The sequence below is a fragment of the Pyrus communis genome, chromosome 16 (assembly GCF_963583255.1).
Source record: "Pyrus communis chromosome 16, drPyrComm1.1, whole genome shotgun sequence".
Classification (NCBI taxonomy): domain Eukaryota; kingdom Viridiplantae; phylum Streptophyta; class Magnoliopsida; order Rosales; family Rosaceae; genus Pyrus; species Pyrus communis.
The window spans coordinates 3,666,584-3,684,901 of NC_084818.1; the positions used below are offsets into that span (position 1 = coordinate 3,666,584).

General features: G+C 39.6%; 5 protein-coding genes and 1 pseudogene across 7 annotated transcripts; 2 read left to right on the top strand and 4 right to left on the bottom strand.

Annotated features, from left to right (window-relative positions):
* LOC137721158 (F-box/kelch-repeat protein At1g57790-like) lies at positions 1–1,470 on the bottom strand. The gene is made up of 2 exons (XM_068460267.1): positions 1,461–1,470; positions 1–1,106 (listed from the first exon to the last, which is right to left on the bottom strand). The coding sequence occupies exons 1-2, from the start codon at positions 1,468–1,470 to the stop codon at positions 1–3; spliced, it is 1,116 nt and encodes a 371-aa protein (XP_068316368.1).
* Positions 1,471–2,716: 1,246 nt separating this feature from the next.
* LOC137721159 (putative F-box protein At1g65770) lies at positions 2,717–3,899 on the bottom strand (annotated as a pseudogene).
* A 1,258-nt stretch (positions 3,900–5,157) lies between these two features.
* On the bottom strand, positions 5,158–5,589 carry LOC137721162 (heat shock 22 kDa protein, mitochondrial-like). Its single transcript, XM_068460270.1, has one exon. The coding sequence runs from the start codon at positions 5,587–5,589 to the stop codon at positions 5,158–5,160; it is 432 nt and encodes a 143-aa protein (XP_068316371.1).
* Positions 5,590–6,140: 551 nt separating this feature from the next.
* LOC137719656 (conserved oligomeric Golgi complex subunit 7) lies at positions 6,141–10,615 on the top strand. Its single transcript, XM_068458690.1, has 9 exons — positions 6,141–6,542; positions 6,673–6,882; positions 7,009–7,110; positions 7,249–7,532; positions 8,167–8,312; positions 8,625–8,823; positions 8,999–9,677; positions 9,802–10,134; positions 10,251–10,615. Exons 1-9 carry the CDS (start codon positions 6,258–6,260, stop codon positions 10,524–10,526), a joined length of 2,514 nt encoding a protein of 837 aa, XP_068314791.1. The 5' UTR covers positions 6,141–6,257; the 3' UTR covers positions 10,527–10,615.
* Positions 10,616–12,436: 1,821 nt separating this feature from the next.
* Positions 12,437–16,552, bottom strand: LOC137719657 (uncharacterized). Of its 3 annotated transcripts, XR_011066430.1 has the most exons (9): positions 16,245–16,552; positions 15,927–16,055; positions 15,708–15,747; positions 14,604–14,679; positions 14,317–14,517; positions 14,015–14,227; positions 13,519–13,923; positions 13,072–13,221; positions 12,440–12,919 (listed from the first exon to the last, which is right to left on the bottom strand). XR_011066430.1 is itself a non-coding variant. In XM_068458692.1 (8 exons), exons 1-7 carry the CDS (start codon positions 16,285–16,287, stop codon positions 13,561–13,563), a joined length of 1,065 nt encoding a protein of 354 aa, XP_068314793.1. In that variant the 5' UTR covers positions 16,288–16,552; the 3' UTR covers positions 12,437–13,221; positions 13,519–13,560. The 3 variants fall into 3 exon arrangements, 2 of the variants coding, with proteins under 2 accessions (XP_068314793.1, XP_068314792.1); XM_068458692.1 differs by having other exon boundaries at positions 12,437–13,221; XM_068458691.1 differs by lacking the exons at positions 12,440–12,919; positions 13,072–13,221 and having other exon boundaries at positions 13,291–13,923.
* A 770-nt stretch (positions 16,553–17,322) lies between these two features.
* Positions 17,323–18,296, top strand: LOC137721526 (peroxisomal membrane protein 11B-like). The gene has a single exon (XM_068460620.1). It carries the CDS (start codon positions 17,431–17,433, stop codon positions 18,109–18,111), a length of 681 nt encoding a protein of 226 aa, XP_068316721.1. The 5' UTR covers positions 17,323–17,430; the 3' UTR covers positions 18,112–18,296.
* The last annotated feature ends 22 nt before the right edge of the window (positions 18,297–18,318 follow it).

Below are 18,318 nucleotides of genomic sequence, written 5' to 3' on the forward strand. Positions count from 1 at the left end.
CTACAAATTATAAGTTGGTGCAATCCATATCGGAGATACAACGGTCTTGCTCATCAGAATCCCAGCATCTCTATGGAAAGGATTTTCTAAAAACCTCTTTTCCTCGACGTTGTAGACACCATAATCATAAGCTCCGCGCGGTCCAAACCCTTCTTCAACGCCAACATTATCATGAATGAAGTATATGCAATTTGCTCGACATCCCGATTTTGAAGCACAAACAGATATTGAAGAATTATCACCCACAAACAAAGCAACGTCACCTAAAGTGTTCTTCTCCGTCCACTCACCCTTGCTGATATTTAGTTCAAAGACTGTAATTCTTTTTGTCTCGTGACCGTCAAGACCAACCATGCACCTTTGAACCATCAGTACTGTTTTCTCATTACAAACCACAAAATATCTCGTGACATAACAGTTCTCCCCGTCACATTCACGTCCGACCACTTTCACCGGTGCGACAGACGGAGTAGTAACGTCGAAAGAAAAGACTTTACCATACAAATCCACAGCATAGAATCTGTCTTCAAATTGAACTACTTCTTCAACCGTGCGCCACCATCCTCTGTCAACCTTTTCAAGGATATAAGTCCACTGACTGTCTTTGTTGAGTCGAAGAAAAGCCAATTGGCAGATGCCCTCATATACCACTGTGACAATGCAGTTATCGGCATTTAGTATTGGATCTGCTGAAATTGTAGCCTTGTAGACAAAATAGTTTTCACGTCGAAGCCGAATCAAACTTGGCGGGCTCAGTGGAGGAAGGTGAATTATTTTCTTTTCATCGTTACTAAAGAACGGATTTATTAGCGAGACAAGACGATTCTTATCCACAACGATTAACCATCCTTTTGAAGACCCGCAAAATCGTTGTCTTGCCAAATTTAATTGGGTTTTAAGAACCTTGTCATCCACCGGATTGTATAAACTCCATTTGTAATATGATTGAGAAGATATCATGAGCAAAGGGTTTGTCGTCATGGCGCAATAGCTCTGTGTATCCTTCGCAGCCGAACGCCAGGACTTGCAAACAAAGCTAAATTCTTTTGGCGACTCCGTTTTCTCTACAACTAAATTTAAAAGCTCTCTAGGCAACGCAGCCCAATCTGACTCGAACCAAAAGATAAAAAACACAAGTCAGCTGATGATGAAGAATTAGACCAATACAAAAAAGAAAAATTGAAAAACCCTAATGAAACCAGTGTTTGAAATTTCCGACATCTTGGTTAAACATGGAAGAAAAACTCTTATGTTTCGTCTAAATCAGTGTTTGACATTCCAAAGTTTCATTTTAAATTTTCATAATTTTCATCTAAGGTAATCGATATCGATATATCTATCAATATTTTCACAAATTTTTATATCGATATTTTCATTGATACCAATATTTTAAACACTTAACGAAACACAAAAAAACAAAATTATGTAATCAAAACAACAGTTTCAATAAGAAAACATACCTCGATCCATAGATTCTAGCCCACAAAATAATTTTATTATTTTAATTTTTAACGACGACGACAACAACAAAATCTTCTCTCACCAAGTCTGGCTCTTAGTTGACAGGAAGAAAAATATATCCGCTAGTTATATACAAAATATTTCCTGATAAAAAAATATATACAAAATATTTGTACTCCGCAAAGGAATAGGATTCCGTGGATAACATTGGGCCTCGGTTGTTCTCGTTTTGTTTTTTGTGATTTTGGCCCATCTGCTTTAAATACTCCGTCTGTGTAATGGCATGTATATTTAGAGTGATACTTGGCTCGCTTCACGGGAAAAATTGTTAAAAAATTAAAATTCAATTCTAGCCGCACGATCTTATATCAACAGCCAGTCTTAATTAATACTGAGAGTCTGCATAGAAAAGATTCGGTGAAAATCTCAGTTATTCGGAAAACATTCAATCTAGGATTCTCTCCAAATTCATTCCATCCGAATCCTCATAATCATTCGATCTTGTTTGTTCACACGAAAATCGGCCTAAGATCAATAATAAAAATTTTGCGTTCACCTTCTCATGTTCATCTTCTTTCCTCTTCTCTCTCCTTCCTCTCTACCTCCTTAGTCTTTTGTTCTCCATCTCCATCTATCTATTTCTCTCTACAAAATTCGTGATCCAAGAATATTCTAAAGCTCCAGAATTGAGGACTTGGAGAATCCGAATGGAACGGATCAAGAGAGGATCCTATTTCAATATGAAAATGGTGAACTCAAAAATAAGTTTAATAAAGTTATGAAATCATATAGTCGTAAGAAACTAAATTCAAGTTGGCGGTGTTTCTTCTTCTGCACATTCAAATTTTGTAAGGAAAAGCAAAATTCTTTACATCTATAGAGCGTCAACAAAATCACTTCATCTCTTCGGACTCAAAATTAAGGTGCTTTTCTTGCTTAAAAAATCAAACATTCCAAACAAATACACAACCAAACGACAACCCAAATACACATAATCTATACCAATGCATACGTCTCCGGCTCCAAATAACCCGGAGCAGCCGGCTCTGAACTCTGCAATGGAGCTCCGCATCCATAACAGCAAATGAAATTTTTTATTATATAATTAATGTTGTTGGTCGTTAAGTAACACGTGATGCAAGATTTTACCTGATTTTATTTATGAGATGATTGTAATCTAAACCATGAAATGAAAGTTTAGTAGATAAATAATCATTTTTGCAAATTACAAATTAAAACCATATTGTTCCAAATCCATATATCAAATATATCCAAGAAAACCAAGAGAAACAAAAAGCCACTGTTTTACAAGTTATAAGTTGGTACGATCCATATCGGAGGTACAACGGTCTCCCTCATTAGAGTAGCAGCATCTCCGTGGCAGGGATTTTCCAAAAGCCTCGTTTCTCCTCGACGTTGTAAACACCACAATCATAAGCTCCGGGCAGTTCAAGGCCTCTTTCATCGCGGACCTCGTCATTAAAGAAGTATATGCAGTTTGGTCGATATCCTGACTTTGAAGCACAAACAGATCGATGTTGAAGAGTTGAAACACACAAACAAAGCAACGTCACCTAAAGTGTTCTTCTCCGCGCGTCCACTCACCCTTGCTGATATCTAGTCCAAATACTCTGAATTTTAGGTTCCGATGACCGTCAAAACCATCCCTGCACATTTGAACCATCAGTATTGTTTTCTCATTAGAAACCACAACATATAACTTATGATAGCCATCCTGCTGCCTTCCACATTCGCGTACAACCACTTTCATACCTGAGATGGACTGATCAGTAGTGATAACATCAAAATAATAGGGTTTACCGTAAACATCAACAGCATAGAATCTGTCTTCAAATTGAACAACATCTTGAAGCAACCACCACCGTTGTATGTCAACCGTTTCATGGGCATAACTCCACGTACTGTCTTTGTTCAGTCGAATAAAAGCACTGTACATCTCACACCTGACCATAATAATGCAGTTGTCGGCATCTAATATTGGATCCGCTGAAATTCTAGCCTGGTGGGCATAATAAATTTCATGTTGAAACTGACCCAACTTTGGAGGGTTCAATGGAGGAAGGCGAACTATCCACTTTTCAGTGGTAAGGAAAGGATTTATTAGTGCATGATACAGTTCGATGTCCTTTGACAGCAAATAACCATCCTTTTGAAGACCCACAAATTCGTTCATGTCTTCCCATATTGATATCGGTTTTAAGAACCTTGTCATCCAAGGGATTGTATAAATTCCACTTATCTTTGACTGTATGAGAAGAAATCAAGATCATTGGGGTTGTTGTGACGCCACAATGGGTCTGTATATCCTTTGCAGCCGAACGCCACGACTTGCAAACAAAGCTAAATTCTTTTGGCGTCTCCAGTCTCTCTACAACTAAATTTAAAAGCTCTCTAGACAACGCAGCCCAATCTGACATGAACCAAAAGATAAAAAACACTAGTCAGCTGAGCTGATGATGAAGAATTAGACCGACGTTCCTATATTCTTTGATCAGCGTATACCACTTCACTAACTAAACAAATATACAAATAAACAGTGTTTTATCTCCTAATCACAGAATATATAAAATTAAAAAACGCTAATTGAACACAAACTAAACAAAAAATTTATGTAATCAAATCAATAGTTTCAATAAGAAAACGGACCTGGATCCATAGATTCTCTTGGCACTTGGGTAGGGCAGGAGTTGCTGTTAGGGTTTTATTTGACAGGAAGAGAGATCTGCCTCCTCCATCCCCTATTCATACACAAAATATTATACTTCCAAAGGGAATAGGATTCCAATTTCCAAGGCTTAAATTGGACCTCGGTTGTTCTCCTTTTGTTTTTCTGATTTTGGCCCATCTGCTTCATGTAATCCGTCGGTTGCCAGCCGGCCTTTTCATTGCTTTTTCTGTTTAATTTTAACATTTTAATGTAACCCATGTATATTTGGAGTGATATACATGTCATCGTTCTACAGTTACAATTGCATCCCTGACGTTGGCCAATGTCGGGTTCGGGTCGAGTCATATTACTCGTTTAATTTAACAGATTTGACACATAACGATTCGTTAATATATCGATATATGTTACGAAAACGACGCAAATATAACAAAGTTCTCTCCAATTTCCTATTTCCTATTTTTAATGTTATAAATTTTTAAGAATTTCAAACATTTTGTCTAAACTTTAGTGTTGATATACAGGTTGAACCCGGGCACACGGTCCTTGTTCATGCAGCAGTTGCTGGAGTTGGTCATGTGAAAGAAATAACATCCGACCAGAAGCTTGAGGTTGCATTTGCCTATGATTCTTATCTCCACCGGCGCCTCATGATTCACTCAAATGCTGCAAAACTCGAACTACTCAACTCGGCAATCGAGATCAACTCATACATAACTAATCACTGTTTTGCTAATGTTGCACGTCAAGATTATCATCTGACTGCTAATTACGTTGTAACTCAGCGAAATCACCGCCTAAATGTTGTACAAGGCAGCAACTTGATCTTGTTTAGTTTCGTTATCGCTACCCGATTATAAGCCAACCCAAATCGTAATTAATTCCTGACCTTAATCTCAAACCATGAGCATTCATCCAATCTCAAACATCAAAGAAACCAATAAGTACGTGTATGTATTTGAAAAGAGCAAGCAATCAATTTACCAATAAGTATATATGTTTCTACAAAACTACTCAACCTTGACATGAATCAACTCAGCCCTGTCCTGTTCGTTGACCTTCGGAACAGCCACCTTGAGCACGCCGTTCTTCAGCTCCGCCTTCACGCCGTCAGTCTTGCATAACTCCGGCAGGTGATGGAAGCTGCAGAACCCGCCCTCGCCTTTGATGCTGAGAGTGTTCTCCTCCACATTCACCCACACCTTTACGTCCTCTTTATCAAGCCCCTCCATCTCCATTCGCACGTAATAACCCTCATCCGTCTCGCGCACGTAAAAATCCTCGTCTCCATCAACTCCTCCGGGGTTAGAGAAGTACCTCCGGGAGGCAGCAAAGCCCGAGCGGGTGGCTGCAGCGATTGGATTTGGGCGACTGAGGGAGATATCCGCGGCAAGGAACTTGAAGTTGGGGAAAAGTCGCCTGAGGGCAAGCGAGGACGCCATCGGAACTCCAAAGATATAAAAATAGCTTGAAGAGCACGAAAACAAAAACCAGATTTAATTTCGAGAGAGAATCTCGCACCTAAATTGGAGGGACGTATTTAAATAAGGGGGCAAAAGTGTGGAGAGCAAGCAAACAAGCCAATAAGGGGCAAACGAGTTGAAATGAAAATATTTTTGAATTTAAAAAAAAATCAGTTATCTGCTTTTTATAGGAAATATTTTAAATATTTTTTTTTTAAATTAACTTGTAATTTTACTAATAATTAGTTTCAAAAATATTTTTTTTTTAAAATAATTACAATTATTTAAAAACACTTATCAAACTAGTCATAAAACAATTAAAACACAAAAATAAAACAACGAAAATAACAGACATGATTGAACGACAACAACGTCAAATATGCCTGCACTTTTACATAAGGGCAAAATCGTCATTACATATTTATCCTTATTCACAAACTGACCCTAAAATCTGGTGTCGTATTGGAATGTTTTTGCCAATTGGTCCTTCTTCTCCTTTCTTCTTCATCTCCTCGGGATCGGATGATTCAGAGCAGTAGAGAAGTAACTCCCAAAGCTTGAAACTTGGCAGTTGGCAGTTCGGTGCCGAATCGAAAAAGCGAGTCGACCCGTCCGATTCGGAACCGAGTCAGTGAGCGCGGGAAGCAATGATGCTGGATCTTGGTCCGTTCTCGGACCCGAACTTCGACCCGAAGAAGTGGGTGAACTCGGCGTGCCAGGCCCGGCACCCGCAGGACTCGGTAGACAAGCACATGGTGGATCTCGAGATGAAGATCCAGATGGTCTCTGAGGAGATCGCAGCTTCGCTCGAGGAGCAGAGCGCCTCCGCCCTCCTCCGCGTTCCTCGTGCCACACGTGACGTCGTCCGCCTCCGCGATGATGCCGTATCGCTCCGCTCCGCCGTGTCCTCCATTCTCGACAAGCTCAAGAAGGTAGGTTACCATTACCAGCTTCTTCTGTCTGTTATACTCTTGTTTGGTTGCTGAGAAAATGTGGGATAATTGAATTGGGATTTGGGATATTTGGGAATTGAACAATCAATCAATAATATGCATTGTGCAGGCAGAGGGATCTTCAGCTGAATCTATAGCCGCGCTTGCAAAAGTCGATATTGTGAAGCAGAGAATGGAAGCTGCATACGAGACATTGCAAGATGCTGCTGGGTTAACTCAACTGAGTGCGACAGTCGAGGATGTTTTTGCAAGCGGTGATCTTCCTCGCGTGGCCGAAACTTTAGCCAACATGAGGCATTGCTTGTCTGCTGTTGGGGAGGTAATGGAAGCTGCATATTATGTTTTTAAAGATATATATTTTTTAGTTGATTCAGTACCATAGTGCATTTTTGGTATGTATTTGGTCATAATGAAGGCATATCGATGATCAACCCCGTGATTTTAGGTTGCGGAATTTGCTAATGTGAGGAAGCAACTTGAGGTCTTAGAGGATAGGCTTGATTCAATGGTGCAACCACGTCTTACCGACGCAATATCCAATCGCAAGGTCACAATTCCTAACATTTTTCTTATTGAATTGCTTCCTTTCTATTATAGCCCAACAGCAAATTGCTTCCTTTCTATTATAGACCAACAGCCTTTTTTTGTGGCTAGACTCTAGATGACGATTTATACGTCTTTACAGGTTGAAATTGCTCAAGATTTGCGTGGGATTCTTATTCGAATTGGGAGGTTCAAGTCCATGGAGTTGCATTATACAAAAGTTCACCTAAAGCCCATAAAGCAGCTATGGGAAGATTTTGACGCAAAACAACCACCGCCTAATAAACTTGCAACTGAGAAGTCTCAATTTGAAAGACCATCCGCTACTAATGAGTCTCAGTCAGCTGCTCCCACAATTCTATTCTCCACTTGGCTCCCAAATTTCTATGATGAATTGCTACTCTATCTTGAACAAGAATGGAAGTGGTACATTCTCACTTTTTGATTCCCAGACATTTTTCTATTTTATCCTTATTCTTAGGCCTTGTTTGGTAAGTAGGATTGGATTGGAATGAATAACTCTCCAATTTCAAGGCAAATTGATGCTAGAAGTGAATGATGTTTCATTTAGAGCAGATTACAGAGAAGCAGAGTAGACATGAAGAAAACTCATTCGTTCTAATCCTACCATTTTGGAGAGGATTGGAATAGATATGTTTCCTTCGTGAGTAAATCTTCTACCCTGTTATTTATTTTTTCATGTCTCCCCTCAAAACATGCCTTGAGATTAGAAAGTTATCCATTCCATTCCAATCCTACTCTCCAAATGAGCCCTTAGTGTGTTACCTTGAGATATTGCATTTGTTTATAACTCGCAATGTAAACTGTCTTTTGCTTATGTTCTTTATCTGGTTTTACAACAGAAAATGGGGACAAGACATACTTTTGAGGCTTCTGCATGTTCATGTTCACTATTTTTATCTTCCATAATGTTTAGAAAAATTTGAATTTATATCCCTCTAAAGAAGAAAAAATAAATATTCGGGACAGGTTTAGGAAGTTACAGAATTTTATTCTAAAGTCATGGACTATCAAAATTAGCTTCAACTGTTGTGTATAGGTGCATGGTTGCCTTTCCTGAGGATTATAAGTCTCTTGTCCCAAAACTGCTGGTTGAGACGATGGTAGCTGTTGGGGCAAGTTTTGTTTCCCGTATCAACCTTGCAACCGGAGATGTTGTTCCTGAAACAAAATCATTGGCAAAAGGTTGGATGTGAATTTATGTTCTGTTATTATTAGATGATGTTTTAAATGATTATGATCTGAGACTTGTTCTATTTTACCATCTTTCTTCTCTTAAAACTTGTACTGATCCGAATGACTTGGGTATTGCATTGGTATTAGGTGGTGTGAAATGATACATTGCTACCCATTAGAGGGTTGATATTCTGATTCTGTGTGCTGGATGGATATACAAAGTCTTTTCCCACCTCTCACACCTTTCACCATTTCGATATTTTTCTGATGATTAATTCTTTATTATCATCATATCTCAAATTTCTTATTTTTAAACTTTAGGTATATTAGATATTCTTTCTGGTGACATGCCAAAGGGTATCAAGATCCAGACGAAGCATCTGGAGGCTTTGATTGAATTACACAATATGACCCAGACCTTTGCAAGGAATATTCAGCATTTGTTTTCGGAATCTGATCTACGTGTTTTAATGGATACGCTAAAGGCAGTCTATCTTCCATATGAATCATTTAAGCAAAGGTAAGAAAGATCAGGGTTTGAATTTTCATTCAGGCCTGGTTTTCTTTTCTTACTTGCATTTGGTTCAGTTTGGATCGGCGCTTGATTTCCTTCTTTTTGATATACTTGATATGGTGCTGTCTTTTATTTGTTTGTTTTTTTATTGGTTGATATATTATGGTGAAACATGTGGTAGGTATGGACAGATGGAGCGTGCTATACTTTCTGCTGAGATTGCTGGAGTGGATCTAAGAGGAGCTGTTACCCGTGGTGTGGGAGCTCAAGGAATTGAACTTAGTGAAACAGTTCGCAGAATGGAGGAATCAATTCCCCAAGTTATTGTACTTCTTGAAGCAGCTGTTGAAAGATGCATCAGCTTGACTGGAGGTTCTGAGGCAGATGAGTTAATTCTTGCAATTGATGACATAATGCTACAGTATATTTCTACCTTGCAAGAAACCCTGAAATCATTAAGAGTTGTCTGTGGAGTGGATCATGGTGGTGACAGTGTTGGTTCAAAGAAGGAGATGGGGTTGGATAAGAAGGACATCCAAAGCGCACGCAAGGTTGATTCGATTTCGAATGAGGAGGAGTGGTCCATCGTGCAAGGTGCTTTACAAATCCTCACAGTTGCTGATTGTCTAACTAGCAGGTCCTCTGTATTTGAAGCTTCCTTGAGAGCTACTCTTGCGAGATTGAGCACCACACTCTCAGTTTCCGTGTTTGGTTCAAGTGTGGACCAAAACCTATCTCATCTTGCTAGTGATGATGGAAAGGGTTCATCTATGGGCGGAAGGGCTGCCCTGGATGTGGCGGCTGTGCGGCTCATTGATGTTCCTGAGAAGGCTCGAAAACTCTTTAACCTTTTAAGTCAGGTATGACTAGATTAATGTTTCACCCCTGCTGTTCTCTCTTCCACTTCCTCTCCCTTCAGTTTAAATGAGAGCATTATTTAGTGGGTCGAAATATAAATTGACATCACCTTTTGGTGCAATGCAGTCTAAAGATCCTCGGTTTCATGCACTTCCCCTCGCATCTCAGAGAGTTGCGGCATTTGCTGACACAGTTAATGAACTTGTATACGATGTTCTCATCTCCAAAGTACGGCAACGCCTCAGTGATGTTTCTCGATTACCAATATGGTCCTCAGTTGAAGAACAAAGTGCATATCATCTCCCAACCTTCAGTGCTTACCCGCAGGCTTATGTGACTAGTATCGGTGAATATCTTCTTACTTTACCTCAGCAGTTAGAGCCACTTGCGGAGGGCATTTCAAACAGTGATGCCAACAATGATGAAGCCCAGATTTTTGCAACAGAATGGATGTTCAAGGTGCCAACTTACATCTGCAATATTTTGTTGTAACTTTGTGAATCTTATCATAATTGCGTGATAGATGATTCAACGACACTCTTCCGTTTTGACAATGCTGTGTTTCTGTACTGAAGGTTGCAGAGGGTGCCACAGCTCTTTACATGGAGCAACTGCGAGGAATTCAGTACATCACAGATCGTGGAGCGCAACAGCTATCTGTTGACATAGAGTATCTAAGCAATGTGCTTTCTGCCTTATCAATGCCAATTCCTCCTGTCCTTGCCACATTCCACACCTGTCTTTCTACCCCAAGAGACCAGCTCAAGGAGCTTGTGAAGTCGGACGCAGGAAATCTCGACCTTCCAACTGCAAACCTTGTATGTAAGATCCGGCGTTTGAGTCTAGACTAGTCATAATTTCATCGTGGATGAAATTATTTGAAAGATGTGCAAAACATTCTTTAATTTATACAAAAGGTCGGGTTGTTTTTGTGTTTGAATTAGCCATCGGTCTGATGTTTCAACATTTTGCAGTTAATGGAGTTATCATGTGCTTTAGCAAATACGAGTATGTAAAATTTTGAAATACTAACAATCGTATACATGCTTTGCATGTGCTTATTAAGATTTTTAAAATAAAATTTACAAAGAGAGAACATAAATTGGTGCTAAGGCTTTTTTATCACGACCTTCAAACCATTTTTCGTCGCTGAAGGGGCTGTTTTTATCTTTAGTGACTGTTTCTTGATAACTATTTCGTCAGTAAAAGTTTATTTTGCTCAAGAGAAAAAACGTGAAAGAAAAATGACGGCAACTGATATGGTTACCTGGTTGTAAAGCTTTGAACGAAAACAGTGAAATTACTTAAAATTTCTGCATATGACGTCCGAATTCTGAGAGAGTGCTCGGATGTAAATGTGGTTGCAACCGGGTTGAATGATTGTTCGGCATTGATCGAGACAAGGTCCGCAACTTGAAGACACATCTTGTGGTTTCTGATGAGAGAAAACTATTGATGGTAACAAAGTATCTTCAGATTTCAAGTGGTCGCTACGGCAGATGGATGAACCACGAGAGGACTGATGATGTTGCTCTTTTCCTGGGTGATGTCTCTCTTCAATGTCTGTTTGTGTTTCAAAGTTGGGATGTCAACCAAATTGCATATACTTCCGCCGGGATGATTGTGTTCAAGGCTACTTGGAACCTCGTGGACCTGAAGATTATGGTGTGTACAACATCGCAGACCGGAGTTTTTCAAGCCCTTCCTTCGTTGATACAAGGTTTACTCGAGCAAGAGAGAACAAGTCGATCGACTCCATCATCACAAAGAAAGACCAACCGGCTGAGGCATTTATTTGAGATTGTGATCGATATTCTCTCCTTGAATTGTATACGGCGGATTTCAAGACATTTTACATCTTCTAACGGAAAAGCCTTTAGCGAGAAATGTTTCCAATTAGCGATAAATATTTCCAAGTACCTGCTCGTGTTCCGGATACTTTGGGTTTGTGTATCAAGACAAGTCATGGCATACATCTTTTATTTTCACAGCTTCTTACCAGTAAGAACACGTTCAATATCTGAGTTGAATATTTACACATATTCTTACCTGTAAGAACACATTCGTTATTTGAGCTGAATATTTATGAAGGTTCTTACAATTACCGGTAACAACGCTTCATATATTTATTAGATTCTTTTTTTAAAAAAAAATTATTCTAAAATATTAGGCAAAGTGTTAGAAAAGTACATGGCGTGTAATGACTTGTCTTGACACTCTAACCCTTGCATCGTGGCGTGCCATAACAAGCCTCATGAATTGTCGACAGAATGCATGGTGTGTCATGACATGCATTCTGCCAACAATTCGCAACGCTTGTCATGTTGTGGCCAATAGCGATGTTCTGGGGTGCCACGATGCGAGAGTTACCGTGTCAAGACAAATCATGACATGTATTTTTCTAACAACTTTGACACGCTAGGGTTTCTAGGGAGGAGGGAAATGTCTATCGTACGCAACCTTACCCTTACTTTGAAAAGAAGCTGTTTCCATGACTCGAACGCATGACCTTTAGATCACAAAGGAGCAACATTTCTGTTGCATCAAAGCTCACCTTCAATAAATATCATCAATATTCATTGTTTTCCTATATCTTGTCGATATAGTGTGAAGTTTGCATTTCACTCCACTTTCATATCAATCCTTAATGTTTTGGATGTTTCGACAAGATTGTCAATAATTTCGTGAATATTTTATACTTAAAACTAACCATGGAAATATTGGTTTGGTTTAGCGCATTCGAAGTTAGCTTCAGCAAGTGCTGAGTGGATTACTGGATTATGATCGTATTTCATTTTCCCATCGGTGACTGTGGTGTCTACAAGTTTGAAGATCATACAACTTTACAAGACATCGATTATGCGACAATGTCAAAAGTGATACCGATCATATTCAATCATTTCAGTTCCATTTGGTAACTCAATAATCCCTACTCTTGAACTAGTTCTGCAAGATGAACAGGGACGCCCTCCGCAAACCATTGCTAGCCATGAGAGATAGTTGACCCGTAGCGAGTCTAATCGTCGAGGTTTGCCAGATTTTATCTTGCCCTTCCTGCAAAACTTCAAAAGAAATGCACTAATCTGCAGAGTTATGATTGGCCATTACCTCCATTCACCGTTGACGGCAAATCTTATATCGCATCCCAGTCTGGTCAAGTAGATGTCCATGCCCATGGAAACAACAGTTATGCTCAAAAGCAGCTCCTCAGAGAACGAAACAGAAATTTGAACTCCAAAACTACCTATTTCACATGATAGGGTAGTCTTTCAGATTATCCCCAGTCTTGACTGGTCTTTATTCTCTCACCAAAAAGAATGCTTGCACCGATCTAACCATTAGAAGGGTAAAAACCAGACCAATTATTTCTAGATGTATGGAGAGTAACCTAAATACCTCAAGAGGAATGAACATGTAGCATACAATCCGCGCATTTGACGACTGGTTTCTTCAGATCCCCATCCCCGTTAAACAAGCAGCACCAGCAACAGTGGTTAAAACTAAAAACCAAATACAGGAGGATGGAAAAGAAAGGGAAAAGTGTACCTATGGAAAGAAGGAAATATTGCACGGGTTGGTGACGGTAAATACACGATAAATGTGTTACCTCAAAAATGATTAAAAATCATCATGTCGCCGGCTGTGGTGTTATCATATCTTAAATATGTGTAAACAAACAAGTTTCATACAGCAAAAGGAAATTTGGCTCATCCCAAGTCTAAAATGAAATGTAAAAATGAGTTACAATAACAAAATTATACCTACCTCAACCATTTTCTCCGCTAATAATACTGATGAATGGGAGATGGTAGTCTCAACAAAGATGTGAGATATGGAAACTACCTCATTAAATTTCAAAGCTCAGACATCATTCTACACGATTCATCAATGCGGGCGAACTGGACTTCTAGGTGACCTCCTGTGACTGTGCCTAACAGGGGAACGTGACCTGCTTTGATCACGGTACCTATCCCTTCCTCCATCTCTTCCATTTCTGGACCTATAGTCCACCCCTCTCCCTCCATCCCGACTACCTCTGCCATTCCACTCCCTTGACCTTTCATAATCTGAGTCTCGTTCCCGATATCTGTCCCGCTCCCTGTCACGATCTCTATCACGATACCTGTCCATATCACTTGAATTACTTCTCCTTCTATCCTCCTGTTCCTTCTCCCTTTGTTTCCTCCGTTCTTCTTCTTCTTTCTCCCTCGCTAACCTTTCTTCTTCCCTTGCCTTCTCCTTAGATTCCTGAAAAATAAGGTCCCCGTTTTTAGTCCCTGAGCAAGAAATCATGTTTTGCCTTGACTTCAATACTTCATTAATCAACAGAGAGACTCACCTTGAACTCAGTGATAAAATCCCGAACCATGCCATAACCAATATGCTGCTTCCCTGTAACATGAGACTGAGTTCTCTCTACAGCATCATTGGCCACAAGAAATGAACCACAGATCTCACAGAGTGCCATTTTTTTCTCCTGTGCCAGCATCAACACTTTATCATTCTGGGGCGGCTGAGCCAAGGCTGTCTTTTCAGAATTAAGCATATCCACCTACCAAATGAAAGGAGAAAGAAATCAAGTGGTCAAATTTCATGTAGCAGTATACTCCACTAATAATTAAAAATCCCCAACATCAGCACCTTTCTCATGAGTGCTTCAGCTTCATCGACCTTTCCAGCTTCACCTAGGGCCTCCACTTGTTCCAGTAAGTTCTTTATCTTTTCCTCCAGAACAGATAGCTGTTCAGACTTTTCAGCTGACAGTGGAGGAGCTGGCGCAGGTTCCACCTCCTGAGCAAGGCGTTCTCGCCCACGCTTTACTCTTCTATCTAAATCCATCACCTGAAAAGCAAATTATAATAAGACAAAGAAATATAGGTGAAAAATCATACATCACGAAGAGAAATGAGGAGATGTGCAAAACATACCAATTTCTCACAAAAGTGAGCAAGTTCAGCTTCAAACTTGGGTACATAAGCATCATGCCGTGGGGACTCTTCAAAACTAAAATCAATACCATAAAGAATCAAAATTGGAACTACATAAAATAATGACAACTTTGGAACAGAAAACAACAGAAATATTAAAACAAAGCAAAAAGCAGCGAGTTTTGAGCTAGAGAACAAAACCAGAAAAGCGAAAACAAAAAAGATTGATATGGATAATCTTTGGTTTGGTCTCGTGCATTGAATTGTGATATCAAAACTAAAATATACCTGGAGTACTTATGAAAAGGGGGAGTGTATGAAATGACCTCTGGTCATCACCCAAGGTCAAAAATAAAAGTTCAATTTTTGCAAAACCTTCTAGATACTCATCTTATAAACATAAATATAGCAATTATATATCACTTCCCTGGTAATTTGTGCAAAACATCTGTACATCAACAATGCATAGATAAGAAAAATTAAATAACTAATCTGAAAAGGGGCAAATAACCTAGAACCGAACACCTACTGAATACAAAAGAGAGTGGACCATGCATAATTATCTGCCAAAATAAATAATTGATAGACGATTCATGCAGCGGACATTTTATTGGATGTCTCATGCAGCAGTGCATCACTATGAGCAACTGTTTAGCTACTGCTGACTTGGAATTGATAAACGATTCTCCCCTACGTGGAAAGATCCGTTCAAATGCGTAAATAAGTTACCTCAAAAAGAAAAATCCAGCTACTGCTTAGAATACCATGCAAGGCATGTCAAAGTTTCATCCTACACCCTACACCACACATAAGAAGCAGAAAACTTGTTTGTACGAAGACAAGAGAAACAACATTCTTACAACAGAAGCATATAAATGATCAAAAAGTCTTTATGGGTTAGCAAGCTAAACTTTTTCAAAAATCATATCGTTCTTTTGATAGAATTCGTGACAAAACAATTCCAAACAAGCACAAGGGACCCTCTTTTGATTGCAAATATAAACTCCGTACATAGCAGAACGAGAAAACATTAGATAACATTATGATAGGTTCACATTGCCAAAACATAAAAACTCTCAACTCTATAAATGTTCAGTCTATCACCTTTCCTTCAACTTTGGGTCATGTATTTTAGAGCAAGGTCCTGATACAAAAACAAAAATTTACGGTCAGTGAAAGCGTGCACTCCACAAAAACAAATTTAAGCATCTGATACGAAAAACTGATATCCCTAATCATGATTCAAGCATTTGATCTTATTCCTCAGCAAGAAACTTAGTGTTAAACAATTGAACATCAATACAATTTCCAACCGCAACTCACCTAGATCGCTTCGAGTGTTAACGAAGAGATCGTGAGGACAAAATCGAACCATATAGGCTCCACAAACCTCCTTATCATCCCAAGTAATTTCCTTGTACCCCTTTCTCTCCTCCTCTGTCAAATTACGAGCTGGAATTCACCACAAACCAGTATTCAAAACCAAATTCAAACCAATTCAAACCAAAATCAACCAAGAAAAACATCAAACAAATTAGAACCCATTAAAGCCATTATCTTTTCTAAACAAACCCAAAGTCCCCAACTCATAATCAGCAACTATCGTTTCTAAACAGAGGGGCGATCAATTAGGGTTTGAACCTGAGCCCATAAGTTCGTCCAGCAGAGCTCTCTGAGCATCCATGGCTGTGTCAAGTGATGATTTGGGATTGGGAAGGGGAACAACAAAAAGAAACCGATTTGGGCTTTTGGAGAGAAGAAATCCAGAAGGGTTTGTAGCGGAGGAACCAGTGAGGATTGAGCAGTGGAATAGGTATCAATGGCTTCTAGGGTTTTGCTCTCCAAGGACTAGAATCTCAGAGAGACATTAGAGAAGAAGTGAAAAGAGGCGAACTGGGCCTGGTCTTGTCCGTTTCCGTGCGAGCCGCTCTTGGTCACCGGAATTGAACTTTTTTTTAACAAAATTATAGGTTAATTATATTAAATTCATCTAAATCGGAAAATCCCAACTTCGTATTGTTTACCTTATAATAGTGAAATACCAACTCTATAGCTCATCGATCTTGTAATATGTGAATTAGCAACAATCCGTTATCAGTGATGGATGTACATTGGGATCAAGGTGGTCTCAAGACCAGTCGAAGGCGGGGAAATATATATGTAAAGGTTAGATTCTTCAAATGTTTGATCGGGTCCTTTTGCCCACAAAGTATTTGATGTAAACCTATTAGGCATATCTTGACATCAGCATGTTGCGTTGACACATTTAACAAATACTATCGATAACACTTGACACTTGACACTTGACAAATTCGGAAGACCTTTACATGCTTGTTTTTCAACTTCTGAATAGTCCTGGAACCACTTTGGTCTCAATGTACATCCACCCTTGGTTTGGAGATAATAGATAACTTATACAAATTTTCCATAAGATACAACGAATTACACATCCAATATGTTGAAACCAAGTCTAAAAACAAGTAGAAAATACAAGTGATATTGGCGAAGGATATTCGAACACGTGACGTATCGTGACCTAAATGAATTTTTGGCAGAGGTTAAATTTGAGGTCTAGTTTTGTGGAGATAACAAGCTTGGACTGTTGTCGACTAAAGACAAGAAAGCCTACTACCGTTAGCGAGTTGCATGGCATGCAGTCCAACCACAGAAGCTAGTATGCTATTATCCAAAATCCTGCAACTTCTGTGGTGCTCTTTATCTCTCGTTTCTTCTACCAATCCAACCCCAAAATCCTCCCATCGAGCTAGCGCGATTCATACTTCATCGCCAATCACAACCAAAACATCTGCTGCGTACATTTTCAATCATGAACGACACAGTAGACAAACTTGTTATCTTCCTGGCAAAGCGAGACGGCATTGACAAGCTTGTCAAAACCTTCCAATACGTCTCCAAGATTGCGCACTGGCACGCCGAGGCCAAGAACCCCGAAGTTGCGCAGCGAGCCAAGCAGTGGGAAGTTGCATCCGGGCTTAGCCGGAAGGCCTTTCGAACGGGGCGGTTTCTCACGGGATTCAATGCGCTGAGAAGAAGCCCCGGCTCCACCCCTACGCTTCGGTTCCTAGCCGTTCTTGCTAATGCAGGGGAGATGGTCTACTTCTTTTTCGACCATTTTCTCTGGCTGTCCAGAATCGGGACTCTGAACCCGAACCTGGCGCAAAAGATGAGCTTTATATCGGCGTTTGGTGAGTCGTTTGGGTATGTTTTCTTCATCGTTTTGGATTTCATTGCGTTGAAAGAGGGCGCGGAGGCGGAGAAAAAGGTTGCTGCCTTGGAGGACAAGTCTGCGGAGACGAAGAGCGAGAGTTTGAGAAAGATTAGGGCTGATAGAGTGATGAGATTAATGGCAGTGGCGGCTAATGTTGCGGATTTGATCATCGGAATCGCGGATATCGAGCCTAATCCGTTCTGTAATCATGCCGTCACTCTTGGGATTAGTGGTTTGGTATCTGCATGGTCCGGTTGGTACAGAAACTGGCCTTCATAAGTGATCAAGCTCTTGTTAATTGTGTTTAGAGCTGAAGTTTGTAAATTCAGTATATCTACTGCATCGTTATATATATATATATATATATATATATGTTTAATTTGAAATTGTTAAACCAATGCCACCTAAACTTGCTTTGTTGCAATTTGCTTTATCTTAACACGTGAAGTAATTATATAACATGATCGTATTCCAATATTACATATT

Bases quoted from the DNA above. Each gene is read 5' to 3' on its own strand.
- LOC137721162 (XM_068460270.1), bottom strand. From the start codon at position 5,589: ATGGCGTCCTCGCTTGCCCTCAGGCGACTTTTCCCCAACTTCAAGTTC.
- LOC137719656 (XM_068458690.1), top strand. From the start codon at position 6,258: ATGATGCTGGATCTTGGTCCGTTCTCGGACCCGAACTTCGACCCGAAG. The intron at 6,883-7,008 runs GTAATGGAAGCT...CCGTGATTTTAG, and splicing joins GCTTGTCTGCTGTTGGGGAG to GTTGCGGAATTTGCTAATGT. The intron at 10,135-10,250 runs GTGCCAACTTAC...TCTGTACTGAAG, and splicing joins CAACAGAATGGATGTTCAAG to GTTGCAGAGGGTGCCACAGC.
- LOC137719657 (XM_068458692.1), bottom strand. From the start codon at position 16,287: ATGGATGCTCAGAGAGCTCTGCTGGACGAACTTATGGGCTCAG. The intron at 16,056-16,244 runs GTTCAAACCCTA...GGTGAATTCCAG, and splicing joins GGACGAACTTATGGGCTCAG to CTCGTAATTTGACAGAGGAG. The intron at 15,748-15,926 runs GTGAGTTGCGGT...TTTTTGTATCAG, and splicing joins TAACACTCGAAGCGATCTAG to GACCTTGCTCTAAAATACAT.
- LOC137721526 (XM_068460620.1), top strand. From the start codon at position 17,431: ATGAACGACACAGTAGACAAACTTGTTATCTTCCTGGCAAAGCGAGAC.